This window comes from Vulpes lagopus, chromosome 3 (genome assembly GCF_018345385.1).
Source record: "Vulpes lagopus strain Blue_001 chromosome 3, ASM1834538v1, whole genome shotgun sequence".
Classification (NCBI taxonomy): domain Eukaryota; kingdom Metazoa; phylum Chordata; class Mammalia; order Carnivora; family Canidae; genus Vulpes; species Vulpes lagopus.
In genome coordinates, this window is record NC_054826.1 from 148570741 (window position 1) to 148588082 (window position 17342).

A 17342-nucleotide genomic window follows, 5' to 3' on the forward strand; every position below is an offset into this window, starting at 1 on the left:
ACATTTATACTCCAGAGCCCAGCAAAATAGCTAACAAACTGTTAAGTCCTTAACAAATAAATTAATATTCCACATAACTTCAGAGTTTACAATGTTCCCTAATCTCATAGAGATAGACTTTGACCCTCTGAGAGGTTTAAAAATGAGAAATGAAAACAAGACCAAATCTACACAGAAATAACTAGCAAGTCTACCTTGGAGCCTTTAGCAGCTGGACCTCCACCTGACCCCTTCTCAAGTTAATAAATCTCCTAATTAAAAATAAAAGGCTATTAGAGTGCCTGGGTGGCACAGTCAGTTGAGCATTCAAACTCTCCATTTCAGCTCAGGTTGTGATTTTAGGGTTGTGGGACTGAGCTCTGCATCAGGCTTCACACTCAGCTTGAAGTCTGCTAAAAGTTTCTCTCTCCTTCTCCCTTTATCCCCACACCCACCTCTCTCAAATACATACATAAGTCGTAAAAAAAAAAAAAGGCTATTGGAAAATTATCTGTTTTAGTAGAATGCTCATAGTTCTGTTCATTTTGGACCTGTGGTTATCATAAGTTACCTATTTGTTTTACTTTTAATATGTCCATAAACCTGTTCAAATTGGGGGTGGAGTGGGGGCAATTACCGATCATTTTGGGAATACAGTGAAACCTATGGCCTTCTCATTTATCCATCTATCAATATACACGTTCATTTTTCCTTTAACTTCAAAAGGTTCATAAACTTATCAATCTAATCCATCAACTTTATATTTTAAAATGTTACTCCAAATGGTAGTAGCTGGGTAAATTTAATTTTTTTAAGATTTATTTTTTTTGAGAGAGAGAGAGAGAGGCAGAGGGAGAGCAAGAGAGAGTCCTAAGCAGACCCACTGCTCAATGTGGAGCTCAATGCAGGGCTCAATCTCATGATCCTGAGATCAGGACCTGACTTAAAACCAAGAGTCGGTGGCTCAACTGAGTATACCCAGGTGCTCCTGAATAAATGTAATGTAATGTAATGTAATGTAATGTAATGTAATGTAATGTAATGTAATGTAAAAGATTTTCTTAGGCAGAGACATAGGCAGAGAGAGAAGCAGGCTCCACACAGGGAGCCCAAAGTGGGACTCGATCCCGGAATCACGGGATCATGCCCTGAGCCAAAGGCAGGTGCTCAACTGTGGAGCCACCCAGGCGTCCTGAATAAATTTAATTTTAAAACACCCAGCATAATATGATACATTCACAGTTCCAAGAACATAGTATTTGCCTTAAAACAAAAAGTCCAAAATAACATTTGATAAAAATGAAAAATGTTCAAAACTAAAGGTCAATACTAAACCTAACAGAGGAAACAACTCTACCATACCCTATGAGTGTTTAAAGTGAATAAAATATGCTATTAAGTCTCATATAATATACCAAGTAGAAACAAATCTATTTCTCTAAAAATAACTTATAAATTCATTTGAAATATGGTATGTAATCTAATTTTCATTATTAAACTTAAAAAATCTTATTAACATAGACACATTTCTTTTTTAGCATCTTTCTAGATTCTTTGGCTGAGTAGGCAGGATGCATGGAATCAAGTAACCCCCCCCCCCCATTTTAAATTCTTAAAACAAAACAAAAATATAACCTAGTAACTTTTATTCTGAAATTACTTAGGAAATATCTATTAAAATATGAAAGAAACATTAATTTGCAGAGGCAAGAGCTTTAAATTAGTTGAGAATACCAAAGTAAATTTTATAAGTGCACCTTTCTAAGACTTTTTGGAAATTTAGTTATAGAACCTTATATTGGAAAGAACCTTTAAAATAATCTGGATCAGTGGTTCCCAGCATTTTCTCTTCTACATTGTATGGCAGAATAAGGACATATTTCCATTAGTAACAATTGCTTGTCATAAAATGATTTTCCATTAGGAGTTACATGCCCATTCCAGATTCCCCAAGAACCCACAGCTCTACTCCAAACAATAGCTACCACTAGAATGTCCTGTTTTTTCATTTGTCCTTTCCTAAAAACCTGTATATAGTGATGGAAAATTCATTAAAGTCTAAATTTTAAAAAATAACCTTTTTGTTTTAGAACATGTTAGGTTCACAGGAAAGTTGCAAACATGGAGAGCTCCTGTGTACCCTTAACTAATATAGCTAAATTTTTTTTCTTGATTGGTTTTGGTAGGAGTAAACAATTTTAAAAACATAATTTAAAAAACTATTTTTTCTAACTTGTTCTATTGTCAATACTTTCAAATTTGAAGGCTAAAATGGTCTTAGAAATCATAATACATTGTTTAAAAGCAGCAAAATCACAGTAAGCACAAAATGTAAAAACTGTGGTACTACAGACCATGAAAAGGATACTTGTTTACAGTGTAGGACCTTAAAGAACAAGGTAGATAGAGCACCTTGTTTGACTTCATCTGGGAGCATGCACATCAGACAACTCACATTTTTCAGCCCTCTGTGCATGTCCACATGACTGTGAAAGTGCCACAAGTACTGATGCTGGGGTGACAAATTTTATCAGGTAGGTGAATTCATACATAAGGAATCTGCAAATAATGAGGACTGTATACATTTACATTTATAGTACTTACCTTTGAAGACCCATTTGAATACATCTGTATCATATTCTCTGCACCTTGTTTTACTTTAAGTTCTATATCCAACTGTTTTTGTAAGGCCATCAATCTATTACTGCTAGTGGAACAACGAGGGTCACTGCTGGGAGTATCTGGAGTCCTTGGGCAATCTGTAAATTAAATAGTATGTCAAAATTACAAATTAGGCTGCTTAAAATGAAAAGTTAATATTCTCAAAGAATAAAGAATTATAAGGTTTGAGATGAGCTTAATGTCACCTAAAGGGAATCTCCTTTTGCTTACAGATAATGCAATATTTCAAGCCAAGAAAATGTTCAGAGTTGCAAGATCATCTGCCAGGAATACACTGCGTCTGTAACTGAATTAGATCATTGCCTCAAGTTTTCCCAACACTATTATGTTTAAATTAAAATAATTTGACTCGTCTATTCAACTACTGAACTAAATCTCTACTTACTACCTGATTGGTTAGAGAACAAAGCATACTTAAACATTATACAAATTCCTCTAAAGTAATTCTTTGTAAATAGGACCAAGGGTATTTCAAATAGAAGGCCAGCATTCTTTATAGTAATAACCTAAACATACGTATTAAAGACTTCACATTTTGTTTTCTACTAGGAGGATGTTCACAATGGAAAGTGTGTCAAGGATACCGATTGAATGATACCACATTGCTGATTGGGGGATATCTAAAGCTTCAAGTCCATGGTTTCTTATAAAGCATACAGAAGTGCTTCTATTGTTAAAATAAAAACAAAAACTTCAAATTGAACCTTCTAATTATTTTGGGTAACCCATTATTGTTGAACTATTTCTACCATATAACTAAAATTCTTTATATTGAAGTTCATCATCTTGTGTTTTATCTACTATAGGTCCCTTGCTTATAAAAAAAGAACCTAGAAGACTAGGGTACTAGACATGGTTTAGTTATAGCCAAGTAACTTGGCTATCATTGGAAAATTATCTAAAGTGCAAGTTACTTAACCTTTCTGCTTCACGGTTAAGGGCAATAAAAGATGGTGCGATCAACTGATTTTAATGAGTGTTTACATTCCTTTAAAAAAAATGAGTGAGTTTAAAACATTTCAACAGGGGCACCTGGGTGGTTCAGTGGCTGAATGTCTGCCTTTGCCTCAGGTCATGATCCGAGAATCCAGAGATAGAGCCTCGCATCAGGCTCCTTGTGGGGAGCCTGTCTTTCCCTCTACCAGTCTTCCCTCTCTCTGTCTCTCATGAATAAATAAATTCCTTTAAAAAAAATCTTTTAAAAACTCAACATAATTTAATTAACTTGCAAAAATATAGGTGCTATGCTAGATACTGACATAAAATACCATTTTATCATTTATATACTATGTTACAAAGTGTAAGTCTTGATGTAAGGGCTCTATAAACTCATCAATCCTCATAAACAGTTCTATAATAAGCACTACCCATACTATAGAAAAAGAAAACTAGGGCACAGAGTGGTTAAGAAACCAGCCCAAGGTCATGGATCTAGTAAGTCAGTTCCATATCAAAGTCTACCTTAATAATTGCTGTGCTATGCTGCCTCTTTGCCATTTAAAAACCTTGTAAATATTATACTAGACTCTGCGTGTGCATATTTACATATATAACAGTATAATTATACACAAATATGTATATGTATGCATATTAATCCTTAAAATAACTTGAGACAGATATTATCCATGTTTTACACATCACAAAACAGAAAAGTCACAGTTACTAGCTGAGATTCAAATTCAAGAAAAGTTTTTATTGTAACTGAATTCCCCACATTACAAAATAGCTGGTCCAAATGTTGATTTTATAGGTGACATACTCATATTAAAAATCTAATATTAAGTATAGATAACTTTTCAGATCAGGCTCACAAAAGAACTACTTAACATACTGCTATGGACAGAATGTTAATGTTCCCTCAAATGCACATGTTAAAGCCCTAATGTGATGGTATTGGCAGCGAGCCCTTTGGGAAGTAATTAGATCAGGATGGTCTCTCTATCATGTAAGGATACAAAGATGCTGTCTGCAAACCAGGAAGAGGTCCATTACCAGAACTCTGAGCCTGCTGGCATCTTGATTTGAGTTCCCAGCCTCCAGAACTGTGAGAAATAAATGTCTGTTATTTAAGCCACTCAATCCATGGTATTTTGTTGAAGCAGCCTGAACTAAGACATATATATCAGAGTGGTTAAGAGTACCTAGGTCTGAATCTCAGGTTTGGAACTGAGATTTAGTACAAACCATATAATAGGGGGTAAAACTACTTAATAGCTCTTGTGCCTCACTGTCCTTATTGAAACAGTAAAAATAGCATCAAGCTCACGGGATTATTGTGATTAAATAAATTACATTTGAAGAGCTTAGAAAAAGGTATGGTGCTTAGTAAATATTCAATAAACATTAACTAGTAGTAGTCCTTATATGAAGTGTAAGCATATCTCCTGTTGTGTCCATAAATGAATTGCACATTACAGTAATGACTAAAAAGTTAGGTGTATTCAGATCTGTGAACAGTTAGGGTTTCTTCTTCTTCTTCTTTTTTTTTTTAGCATAAATGATACTTTTGTAAAAAATCAAAATCACATAAAATTTGGTGTATAAAGTTAATTTATAGTAAGCACATTTAAAAAAAAGAACTGGGATGCATTCATAGAAGGCCCTCTGAGAAATGTGTGGAAATGTGTTGTCTGTAAAATAGTTGATGGTGTTTAGCCTAGGGTGAGAAAGAGAAAAGATTCTTGCCTAAATATTTAATTATATGCTTATGAAAGAAGCTATCCACTTACTATTTCCCCACCAGGCAAAGAATTAGAACAAATAGGTAAAGGTAGTGAGGATAAAAATTTTATCATAAAGAGAAATTCCTTACATTTTAAGTTACCTAACAATGAAAAGATTCCTTAGAGTGTAATAGAATTCCTTGTCTCTGGAAGCATTTACACAAAAGCTGTATTATAATCTGTTAAAGACGCTATATAAGAAATTCTTGCACATTAAAACAGGTTGTACTAAGATACTGGAAAGATACATTGATTCTAATAGTCTGTGAATTTGTAATATTATAAAACCTAACACTATTTTTTATGGAAAACTATGTCCTCAGTTTTAATAAGGATTATAAAAACATAAGAAATAACATAATGATTAGGGGTCTGGGCTCTGAAGGTCAGAATGCCCAGATTAAAATCCTGTGGCTACTGCTTATTGGTGTGGTCTTGATCATATACTTACTTCACATCTCTCTGTTGCAGTTTCCTTAGCCACAAATTGGAGGTTATTGTGAAGATAAGCCTTGTATAGTGCTTAGGCCAATGTTTAGGGCTCAATAAAATTACATGTCAGGGCACAGTTAAGTAGCTGGTATTTCTCCTCATTTAATCTTCAAAGGAACTCACAAAAGTTTGTAACACAACCTCATTTTACAAATAGAAACAACTAAAACTTAGATCAAGTAATTTGCAAAAGTCATAAAACTATATGCCAAGGCAGAAATTTAACTTTAGATAGGTCTAGTTTTATAAAGCCCAGTTTTCACTTATTTAGAAATTAGAGAACCATTTTGCTGTCTATTCAGATTTTGCCTATTTTTCCTTTTACCGAACTACTTTTCTTCTCTCTAGTTTCCTTTCTTATAGGTTACGGTAAATTCTAGCATTATAAAACATGGGTACCAGTATATTTGTTAAACTTTTCTTCATGGTGAAACATATTTCAAAACAGGGATAACCAGAATTCCCCATTAATGTTCTCCTTTCAAAAAAGGGAATGTAAAAAAATTCTGTAAGATGAAATTATTTTTCCACTCTAAGAGCAAATGTTGAATCTATTCTTAAGTACATACTTTACCACTTTAAAAACCCCATGACTGGGATCCCTGGGTGGCGCAGCGGTTTGGCGCCTGCCTTTGGCCCCGGGCGCGATCCTGGAGACCCAGGATCGAATCCCACGTCGGGCTCCCGGTGCATGGAGCCTGCTTCTCCCTCTGCCTGTGTCTCTGCCTCACTCTCGCTCTCTGTGTGACTATCATAAATAAATAAAAATTTGAAAAAAAACAAAACAAAACAAAAAAACAACCCCATGACTGAGAATCAGGTCAAATCTCCATTTGCTGCATTTATTTGCTGTACCTACCAAACCAGTCGTGTGTGGTGGTGGTGGGGGGGGGGGGGGGGTCAGTGGTGGTGGTGGTAGTGGTTGGGATTACAGGAATTATTTGCACTTCTTATCTTCTAAACATTATCATACAATTTAAAATATATGTTATACAAATAACAAGGTTTTTCTTTTTTTTCTTTTTTTTTTTTTTTTAAGATTTCATTTATTCATTTGACAGAGATAGCACACGCAGGGAGAGGCAGAGGGACAAGCGGGCTCCCCACTAAGCAGGGAGCCTGACACAGGGCTGGATCCTAGGACCCTGGGATTATGACCTGAGCTAAGGCACGCTTAAGTGTCTGAGCCACCCAGATACCCCAAATAACAAGGTTTTTAGTATAATGTTTATGTATTAGATCAAAAGAGTCCCAAATAAGGTCCTACTTTCATAGCTAGGCGTTAAAATAAAGGCTTTATGCTGACTAGCTCTAAGCTAACTTTCCATTACTGTTTTTTGTCAAATTCTATGTTTGCTTTAAAAAAATCTTTATCTTTCCAAAATGCAATGTACCTGTTTTCCTTCATGCTACTGTTAACTTAGCTTAGGCAACATTTTTTTCTTCCTTAACCATCCCCCAATCTGATCAGGTGCCCTTTATAATATGTCTTTAAGTATTTTTTTTCTTCCCTTCACTGAAATATATGTATTATACAGTATTAAAATGGTCTATTTTCGTGTCTGTTTTCCCTCTGAGACTACAAGCATCTTGAGTGCTAGGACTTAGACTTAACTATTTTAATGGATTAGTTTAACAGCAAATTAGACACAGAAAAATAGCAGACTAGTACTGAAAAATACGTAAGCTTAAAAATGAAGTGGAGGGAACAGAAAATAAAAGATTAAAAGGACAAAGGACTGAAAAATATCTAAATATATCTTACTGTATTTCAGAAGAAAAAAAGGAAAAATGATGATTCAAAGACATTTCTGTGAAGAGAAAAAGACAAATTTTTCAGAACTTATAAAAGATACCAATCCATGACGTCAAGCTATCCAATCAACTCCAAGCAGATATATATAGGGAAAAAAGTTCATACTTAGACACATCATGGTAAAACTTCAAAAAAAAAAAAATCAAAGACAAAGAGAAAATCTTAAGAGCAGTCAATGAAAGAGTACCTCTAAAGAAGCTACTATAGACAGAGAACTTTTCAAAAATAGCAATGAAAGCTAGAAAACAGAATGAGTTTCTCTATAAGATATAATTATCAAGCTTATATTGCAAATTTTGTGAAAATACCTTGCAAGAATGAAGAAAAACTAAAACACTACCAAGATGGAAAGAATGTCACAAACTCTTAAAAATAAAACTCAAAGTGATACACAAATTGGTATATCAAGAGAAATAAGGAATGAAGAGCACAGAAAATGGTTTACATGTGAGAAACTAAATGTTTTAAAAAGATTTTATTTATTTATTCATGAGAGACACACACACACACAGAGAGGAGAGAGGCAGAGACACAGGCAGAGGGAGAAGCAGGCTCCATGCAGGGAGCCCGACGTGGGACTCAATCCTGGGTCTCCAGAATCATGCCCTGGGCTGAAGGCGGCGCTAAACTGCTGAGCCACCCAGGCTGCCCTACATGTGAAAAACATTAAATGAGTACTATATAAATCAATTTAAAAAGCCATGTAAGAGTTTTAAGAAAGCAAGAATAAAAAATAAGCCAACAATAACAGATATGGGTAAGCCGAGGTATGCTAAGGCCTCTGAATTATATAGAGATGGGAAAGAACAGTGATTAACACGAGTCTTTAATAAGCATGCATTTTGTACTAAATTAACCAAATTTTCCAAAATAATTGACTATAAAAATGGCAAGAAAGAAAAGGAAACACTGAAAGCACAAAATACAAACCCAATTACATCAGTAATTATTTAAATATAATAGACTAAATGATTTAGGTAAAAGACAAAGATCTTACAATGATTAAAAAATTAGCCTGGGTAAAAACAAATAAAACTAAATGCAACTATATGTGGTTTACAAGAGACATATCTATATCTAAAACATAGTAATACAGAAAAGCTGAAGTAAAAGAGTAAAGATATTCCATGCCATCAATAATCCCAACCCCCAAACTATATTTATAATGGGCAAAAGATATCTTCAGCACAAAAATTACTGGAGAGAAGAAATTCATGTCATAACAATAGAAGGTTCAATTCACCAGAAAGATAATTCTAAATTTGTAGGTGCTCAAAAACATGGCCACAAAAGAAAGCAAAAATTGAAAGAATTAAAAAAAAAAACAGCAACTCCAGATTCCACTAAGTATTAACAGTGTTTTTGGTAATGAAATGAATAAGCAGACACAAACCCAGGTAAAGATGCAGATTTTAACATAAATAAATTCTTAACCTATAAATATACTAAGAATAACACCCAACTGGAGAATATGCATTATTTTTTTTTGGCGCACACAGAACAAAGTCTCAGCAAATTTCAAGGGAGTACAGTGTAATTAATTTAGAAAAAAAAATGTAGAAAAAAATCCATATATAAAGGATAACTACAAAGTCTCATGTTTAATTACTAAGAAACACACTTTTAAATAGTTCATGAGACAACAAAAACATAATGATAATGAGAAAGTATTTCAAACTGATTAAAACTTTAGGTGGTATCAGCATGATGGGTCATAGATGTTCCTCCTTTTTTAATAATAAATTAGACACCCATGTATGAAAAGAAATGCCTTTGCTGAATTTGTGGTATCCAGTACCAGAGGCCAAAGGACCTGGGAGCAGTCTCGCCCACATTAGCACCCAGTAATAGGCAGACAAATCTTGGTAATTCAAAATGAATCAAAGACTTAAACACAAGACCTAATACCATAAGACTCTTAGAAGAAAATGTAGGAAAGAGCCCTCAATAATGGTCTTGGCAATAATTTTTTGGATGTAACAACAAAAGCAAAAATAAACTCAATCTACATAAACTAAAAAGTTCTGCAAAGGAAAAAAAATAAAGAAAAAGTATCCTTGAAGGCTGTGGAGATACAGGAATCCTTGTATATTGCTGGTTGGAATATAAATTGGTTTAGCTATTATGGAAAACAGTATGGAGGTTCCTCAAAAAATAAAAAATAGAACAACCATATTCAGCAATCCCACTCCTGGGTATATATTTAAAAGAAATAAAGCCGTATCTAAGAGATATGTGCACACCACCCATGTTTATTGAAGCATTTATTCACAATAGTCAAGATCTGAAAAAAACCTAAAGTCTATGGCCATACCACCCTGAATGCGCCTAATCACATCTGAAAACAACCTAAGGGGGATCCCTGGGTGGCGCAGTGGTTTGGCGCCTGCCTTTGGCCCAGGGCACGATCCTGGAGACCCAGGATCAAGTCCCACATTGGGCTCCGGTGCATGGAGCCTGCTTCTCCCTCTGCCTATGTCTCTGCCTCTCTCTCTCTCTGTGTGACTATCATAACTTAAAAAAAAAAAAAAAATGAAAACAACCTAAGGATCTATCAATAGTAGTATGGATAAAGAAGGTGTGGAGTGTGTACCGCATGTATGTATATATACACACATGCAAAATGGAATATGTATTATTCAGCCATTTAGGACATGGATATTGAGGGCATAATGCTAAATGAAGTAAGTCAGACACAGAAAGACAAATATTGTATGATATCACTTATATGTAGAATCTAAAAAAGCTGAGATATCACAAAATAGAATATACAATGGTGGTTACCAGATGCTGAGGGTGAAAAAATTGAGGATGTGTTAAGGGTACAAACATGGAATTGGTAAACAAATGGGTCCTAGAGATCTAACGCACAGTAGAGTGATTACAGACGATAATGTTTTATTATAAACCTCAAAGGTACTAAGAGACTAGATCTTAATTGTTCCTACCAGAGGTACTAAGAGACTAGATCTTAATTGTTCCTACCACAAAAAAAGATGTGATTTGATAAAGGTGTCAGCTGATGCTATGGTGGTAATCATATTGCAATATAGAAATGTACCAAACCAACACTGTTGTAAACTTCAATGTATACAATGCTACATGCCAATTATGTATCAAGAAAAATAAACTTTTAAAATTTTACATATGGAAAATTTTGTGATGCAGTTAAGTAATACTGAGAGGATATTCATAAACCCTGAACATATATTAGAAAAGAGAATTTAAAGTTCTAAGCATCTGTCTCAAGTTACTTTTTAAAAAATAGCCAAATAAACCAAAGAGAACAGGAGAAAGGAAGTACTAAATGTTAGGGCAGAGATTAACAAAATCAAATACCCAGAAGAAAGACTCGGTGAAAAAAAAAAATTTTTTTTTTTTTGTAAAGAAGCAGAATAATGAGAAGCCTTAGAAAAGTGGTCAAGGAAGAAAAATGGAGAACATACCCATATTAGGAATGAAAGAGGGAATAGTCCTACAGATATATGCTGACTTTAAATGGCTAACACAGATATTATATAAATTATATCAATAAATTTGAAAATTATATTAAATGGGGAATATTTTAAGAAATTAATTTCACCAAAAATAACTTTTTAAAAAGAGAATTTCCTATAAAATTCAAAGTGCTGGGACACCTGTGTGGCTCAGTCAGTTAAACATCTAACTCTTGATTTCCACCCAGTTCATGATTCCAGGGTTTTGAGATCAAGCCCAGCATTAGGCTCTGTGCTGGCAAGGAGCCTTCCTAAGATTCTCTCTCTCCCTCTGCCTCTCTCTGCACGCCTGCCCCCCCCCACTCCAAAAAATAAAAAAATAAAAAACCAAAAAATAAAATGCTATGAGATACCCAAATAGTCCAAAATATTTGCACTTTGTTAAGTACTAACTTCATACTCCATGCTCGCTCTCTCTTGCTTAAAATAAGAGGCAAGTTAAGGGGGAAAACAAAATTTCTCAGTTTCACAGTTGGGAGCTAGGAAGAAGGCACATGGTGCATGTGACCAAATTCCAGGGCAGATATAAGTAGATATCTGTAGCTTTACCTTTCTGAGAATGCTTTTGCTTTTCTGATAAAAAGAGACTTGTTAAGCTCTTATTATCCTGGTGGATTAAAGCTTGGATTTTAGTAAGAGCCCAAAAAAAGGATGTGGGAAAAACCTACAAAGTGGGCAATCAGATCAGAAAAAACTGAATTTTTTTAAGAAAGATTTTATTCATTTATTCATGAGAGACACATAGAGAGGCAGAGACAAGAGACAGGCAGAGGGAGAAGCAGGCTCCTTGTAGGGAGCCCAATGCGGGACTTGATTCGGGGACTCCAGGATCATGCCCTGAGCCAAAGGCAGAGGCTCAACCACTGAGTTACCCAGGCATCTAAGAAAAAACTTAAAGACAGACATCTTAAAAGGTATCATCCATAATGGCCGAATTATTTGTTGACTTGTCTCTGGCTTGGGATGATGGTGGGGAAGGAGAATGGATATTCTTTAAATTCCTACTACTCTCATGTAGGTTTGACACAGAAAATCATACTATCTACACGGTCCCCAAAAATTTGGCTTAAATTTATTTTAATTGATAACACTTCCAGGTGTTATCTTTTGGTGTTTGCTTCTTTTGGTTGTTATCTTTTGGTGTTTGCTTCTTTTGGTTATCTTACCAAAAGAAATGCAAATCTTCTTTGAAAACATTCAGACCAAGGGGCGCCTGTGTGGTGCAGTTGGACAACCTCTTGGTTTCTGCTCAGTTCGTGATCTAAGGGTCATGGGACTAGGTCCACATCAGGCTTGGTGCTCAGTGCAGAGTCTACTTGAAATTCTCTTTCCCTCCCCTTGTCCCTCCTGCTTGTGGTCTCTCATAATTAATGAATTAATTTAGACCTAGAAGAATTCCCACAAAGTTCTAGTGAAAGTATGTACACAATTAGAAACCACAAAGCTCAGGTAGAAAAAAAAAAAATTCACCATGAATGAAAAAAGCTACAGGAGTAGTATGGCAAAAATTTCACTTATTGTCATTATCTTATACTGAGTGTAAAAAAGCATATTTAATATGTAAAACTAAATACAAAGGGTATCAAAGGAATGATCAGGATAAGACCTATCAAAAATTACCAAGATTAACAAAACAGAACTTCTAGTATTAAAAAATATGTAACAGAAATAAGAAATACAATATATGTGATCAAGAGCAAACTGGACACAGGTAAAAAGAATACCAGAGAAATGGAGATATACTTGAAGAAATTATCATGTATCTAACTGGAGTTCCAAAATGAAAGATTAGAGGGAATACAGGAGCTGCAATATTAAAAACAAAACAAAACAAAACAAAAACAAAAAACAAAAACCAAAAAACCCAGGGGCTAAGAAATTACCATAACTGATGAAATATGCAAATCCCAGATTCAGTAGAGTAGAAAGTAGGAAAAAAAAAAAAGAAACAGTAAATGCAGGTAATAATTATATCTAATTCATGGACCTGAAGATCAAATGATAGAACTAGAATATGGACAGCAATGGCCTACAAATTAAGAGGAGTTAGGCAAATTGGAGTTACAGTATTGCATGTATGGTATGGGAAGAGGGAAAAAAAATCATTCAGAGTCTAGCTGAAAAACAGAAATCAAAGGGAATATAACACAGGGAACTGCGTACATCATATATATCCAGGTATTATGCAAAGGACAAAGGACAAAATAGTAACAAAGTTAAAGAGCTTAGTCAGGTGTACTACTTTGGAAGTCATCAAAAAACACGATGTAGTTAAAATATCCCTAGCATTGAGATTTTCCAGAGCCAGAATGATGAGTAAAAATTAAATTTGTTACTAGTTTTGCCAACACTGTGTAGAGCAACAGATATGCTGTTTTGGTGCTTTCAATATTTTCTCTAAAACCACAACTGAGTAGTTGGCTTCAAAGATGAATTAGAGTTCTAGAATATAGGAGCAGTCCATATGCTTAAAATGATCCTGATTACTTAAGGGCCAGCCTTAAACTGTTTCCTTGATTCTTCTTGAGGTATGACCTGAGTCTTCCCAGGCCCAAGAAAGCTTCCTCAGATTCTATTTACGTCCAACAAGATGTTTCATGTTTACAATTAGAAGAGCTTAGGTGCTCATAATTGACCTTCCATCAAGCTATTAAAAACACTTTATTCACAAAACACCCTAGAAAGGACATAAATAGTCCATCCTCAGGTTTCACAACCGAGAAAAACAAGGCCTGGAGGAGATGCAAGTGGTATACAACCACACAATTAAATAATGATCCAATGTGGATGAGATCTCAGATCATATAAGCTTTGATCTTTATTTTATACCCAGCTGGCTTCCAATGCTCAATATTAATGAAGTGCTACTTGTACAACCAGGATGTCTGCTTATAGAACACAGGCTATTTACTTGCTGTATTTAAAAAAACAAAAAAAAAAACAACAAAAAAAAAAAACAAGAAAAATATATGGGCAGCCCGGGTGGCTCAGCGGTTTAGTGCCACCTTCAGCCCAGATGTGATCCTGGAGACAGGGGATTGAGTCCCATGCCGGGCTCCCTGAATGGAGCCTGCTTCTCCCTCTGCCTATGTCTCTGCCTCTCTCTGTCTCTCATGAATAAATAAATAAAATCTTTAAAAATAAAATAATGCAAGAGGAAATATAGTTGAAGTAAACCTAGCCAAATTTATATTAATCAGAGTAGTATGCTGAAGCATTTGCATACTATTTATCTTTTTTTTTTAAATTTTTATTTATTTATGATAGTCACAGAGAGAGAGAGAGAGAGGCAGAGACACAGGCGGAGGGAGAAGCAGGCTCCATGCACCGGGAGCCTGATGTGGGATTCGATCCCGGGTCTCCAGGATCGCGCCCTGGGCCAAAGGCAGGCGCCAAACCGCTGCGCCACCCAGGGATCCCCTGCATACTATTTATCTATCTCCTTCACAAACTTCCATCTGAAGTCTTAACTACTGTTCACTTGCCAACATTCTGGTTTTCACCTGGTACTTATAAATTGATATTTTAAGAATAAACTTCTCCAGAATATTGCCATGTATTACAGTTATATTAACTCATACTTCTCCCCAAATTAAGCATTTGTGTTTAAACAAATACGCTTACTTTATACAGCTGTTAGAACCTGCTCAGACTATAATAAATGCTCATTTACTATTAATGGATGCTTAATCAGTTCTTTTGTGTATTCAGGATGACCTTTCTCATATGTCATCAACTAAAGTAATGTTGCTGAGATCCTCTATAAGTTATAGAAGTATAGAAGTACAACCTCTGGTTTAGCTTAATATTTTACAAAAATAGCATAGATAAGATTGTGAGATGTAATACTTAAGGTAAGCAAATGAGGCATTAAAAAATTTCAGAATCGCTTTATCTGTTATATTACACCTTGAAGTTTGAAAACTGCATATTGTATCTCCTGGTAGAGACAACTTTTTCATTCTGTACCTAACTCTACCTAAGGCATGCATATCTCTTTCATAAATTCTCTTAAAGACGTTGCTACTTTTTCTTTGTTCCTATCTCTGATTACAATAATGTGTGTCATCAATCACTATACACCTGTTAAGACTGGTTAAAAAATATATTAATAATACCAAGTGCTGAAGAGGATGTGGAACAACTAGAGCTCTCATATAGTCCTGATGAGAATGAAAACTGATACAGCAACTACTGAAAACATCTTGAAGTTTTTATTTTTTTATTCCAAGTTTTTATTTAAATTTTAGTTAACAAATATGATTAAAATTGGTTTCAGGTGTAGAATTTAGTGATTCATCACTTAACATACAACACCCAGTGCTCATCATAACAAGTGCCCTCCCTTAATTAACATCACCCATTTAGCCCATCCCCAGCCCACCTCCGTCCATCAACTCTGTTCTCTCTTATGGTTTGCTTCCCTCTCTCTCTCCTTTCCCTTCCTCTATGTTCATCTGTTTTGTTTCTTCTGATGTTAAACATATACTCTATAATATGATTTAGCAGTCACACACCTAAGTATTTACTAAAGTGAATTAAAAACATGTTCACACAAAAACCTGTTAATGCGTAGTTCTAGTAGCTTTACTGATAATAGACAAAAACTGGAAAACCATCTTAATGTTCTTAGATAATAAATAAGTTGTGGTACATCCATATAACAGACTTACTACTCAGCAATAAAAAAGAATAAATTATTGATAAATGCAAAAACCTGGATGAATCTCAAAATGCAATACTCCGAAAGAAGCAGTCTCAAAAGATTACATACTTTATGACTTCCTTTATATGACATTGTTGAAAAGCAAACAATCTGGACAGAGAATAGACCAGAGGTTACCAAGGGATATTGAATGGGGAGAGGATCTGACTATAAAGAAAAAGCCCTGTTCTTTTTTCTGATTGTGGTGTTTAGATAAACCTGGCATATGTTAAAATTTATGAAATGGTTTACCACAAAAAAGAATCAATTTTACTGCATATTAGTTTTAGAAAAGTGTATCATCAAAGAATGTAAGTATTAGGAATCTACAAAACATGTAATCTCATGATTTTAAAGATGAGGAAACAAATCTATGAATGTTAAAAGTGACTTGCTAATTAATGATCACAATTACTCAATGGCAATCCTTTAAGACTTCAAAACTTAATACAAAGTACGGTTACCTCAGAATGAGAAATTCAGTCAGAAACAAAAAATATGTAGAATTATGTAACAAACCAGGCCACAGATTTCACACATATTTTAATACATATAAAATTCAACTACAGTTTTTATGCCACATTTATGTGGATAGGCCAAGAATAAAAAAAATTAAATTCTTACTTCTATTCAAGAAAGACTTTATAAACTGCACCTTAGTCATTAAGAAAAACTCCTTCAACATAGTCATTATCTCAGAATTTAGAGGAATTTCTAAGGTTAACTCTAAAAAATTACCAATATTATTAGTTGTATACTAAATTAGTATTTCACTTCTGGATATTCTAGATAGTAAAGAAAATATCCATTACTTCAATAGGTAAAAAACAGTCTAAGTTTGGTGTAACATAAGAGAATGGAAACAGGTAGAGGTAGAAGAAAAGGAAATAAGATGAAAACAGAGGGGCCTGGGCTATACTTAACAAAATATGACAAATATTCTTACTCTCTTCTTTAGGGATGACACACAAAAGTTTAATATTCAAGATATTGGTTCTTTCCCAAATATTTCCTTTAGGAGTCTCAAGTGTCAACTAAGACTTAGATTGCCACTCCACTTTACAAAGATCCAGTAATCTTTTCATAAGATGCATTCAGCCTCATTCTAACAATATCTGTATAATTCCCATGTGGGATAATAATACCGATGAGACTATCTTGAAGTATATAGAAGGTAAAGAGGGCATAAGCATGAAGAAAACATCAAAAAAAAAATAATTTCTTGCTACTCTTAAGGATAAATATATTTTATCATATATTATAATTATTTTATACACTCTCATATATTTTACCAATAACAGTCCCAAATGATCAGATCTTGATATTATAACATGCAACATCTCAGAGTTTTAGAAGTCTTGAAGTTTATCTTGAATAAAAATCCTTATTTTACAAATATGAAACTAAAGATTAATAGTTAATTATTGCAGAGGTGAATTAAGCAGGTC

The 17342-nt window shown here is 34.4% G+C and overlaps 1 protein-coding gene across 1 annotated transcript in view; it reads right to left on the bottom strand.

Annotated features, from left to right (window-relative positions):
* Positions 1-17342, bottom strand: part of PKN2 (protein kinase N2) — a 133133-nt gene that overhangs the window by 63758 nt on the left and 52033 nt on the right. Inside the window, exon 3 of the mRNA XM_041747347.1 lies at positions 2584-2738. Within this exon, the coding sequence (XP_041603281.1) occupies positions 2584-2738 (155 nt within the window). The remainder of the gene's footprint in view (positions 1-2583; positions 2739-17342) is intronic.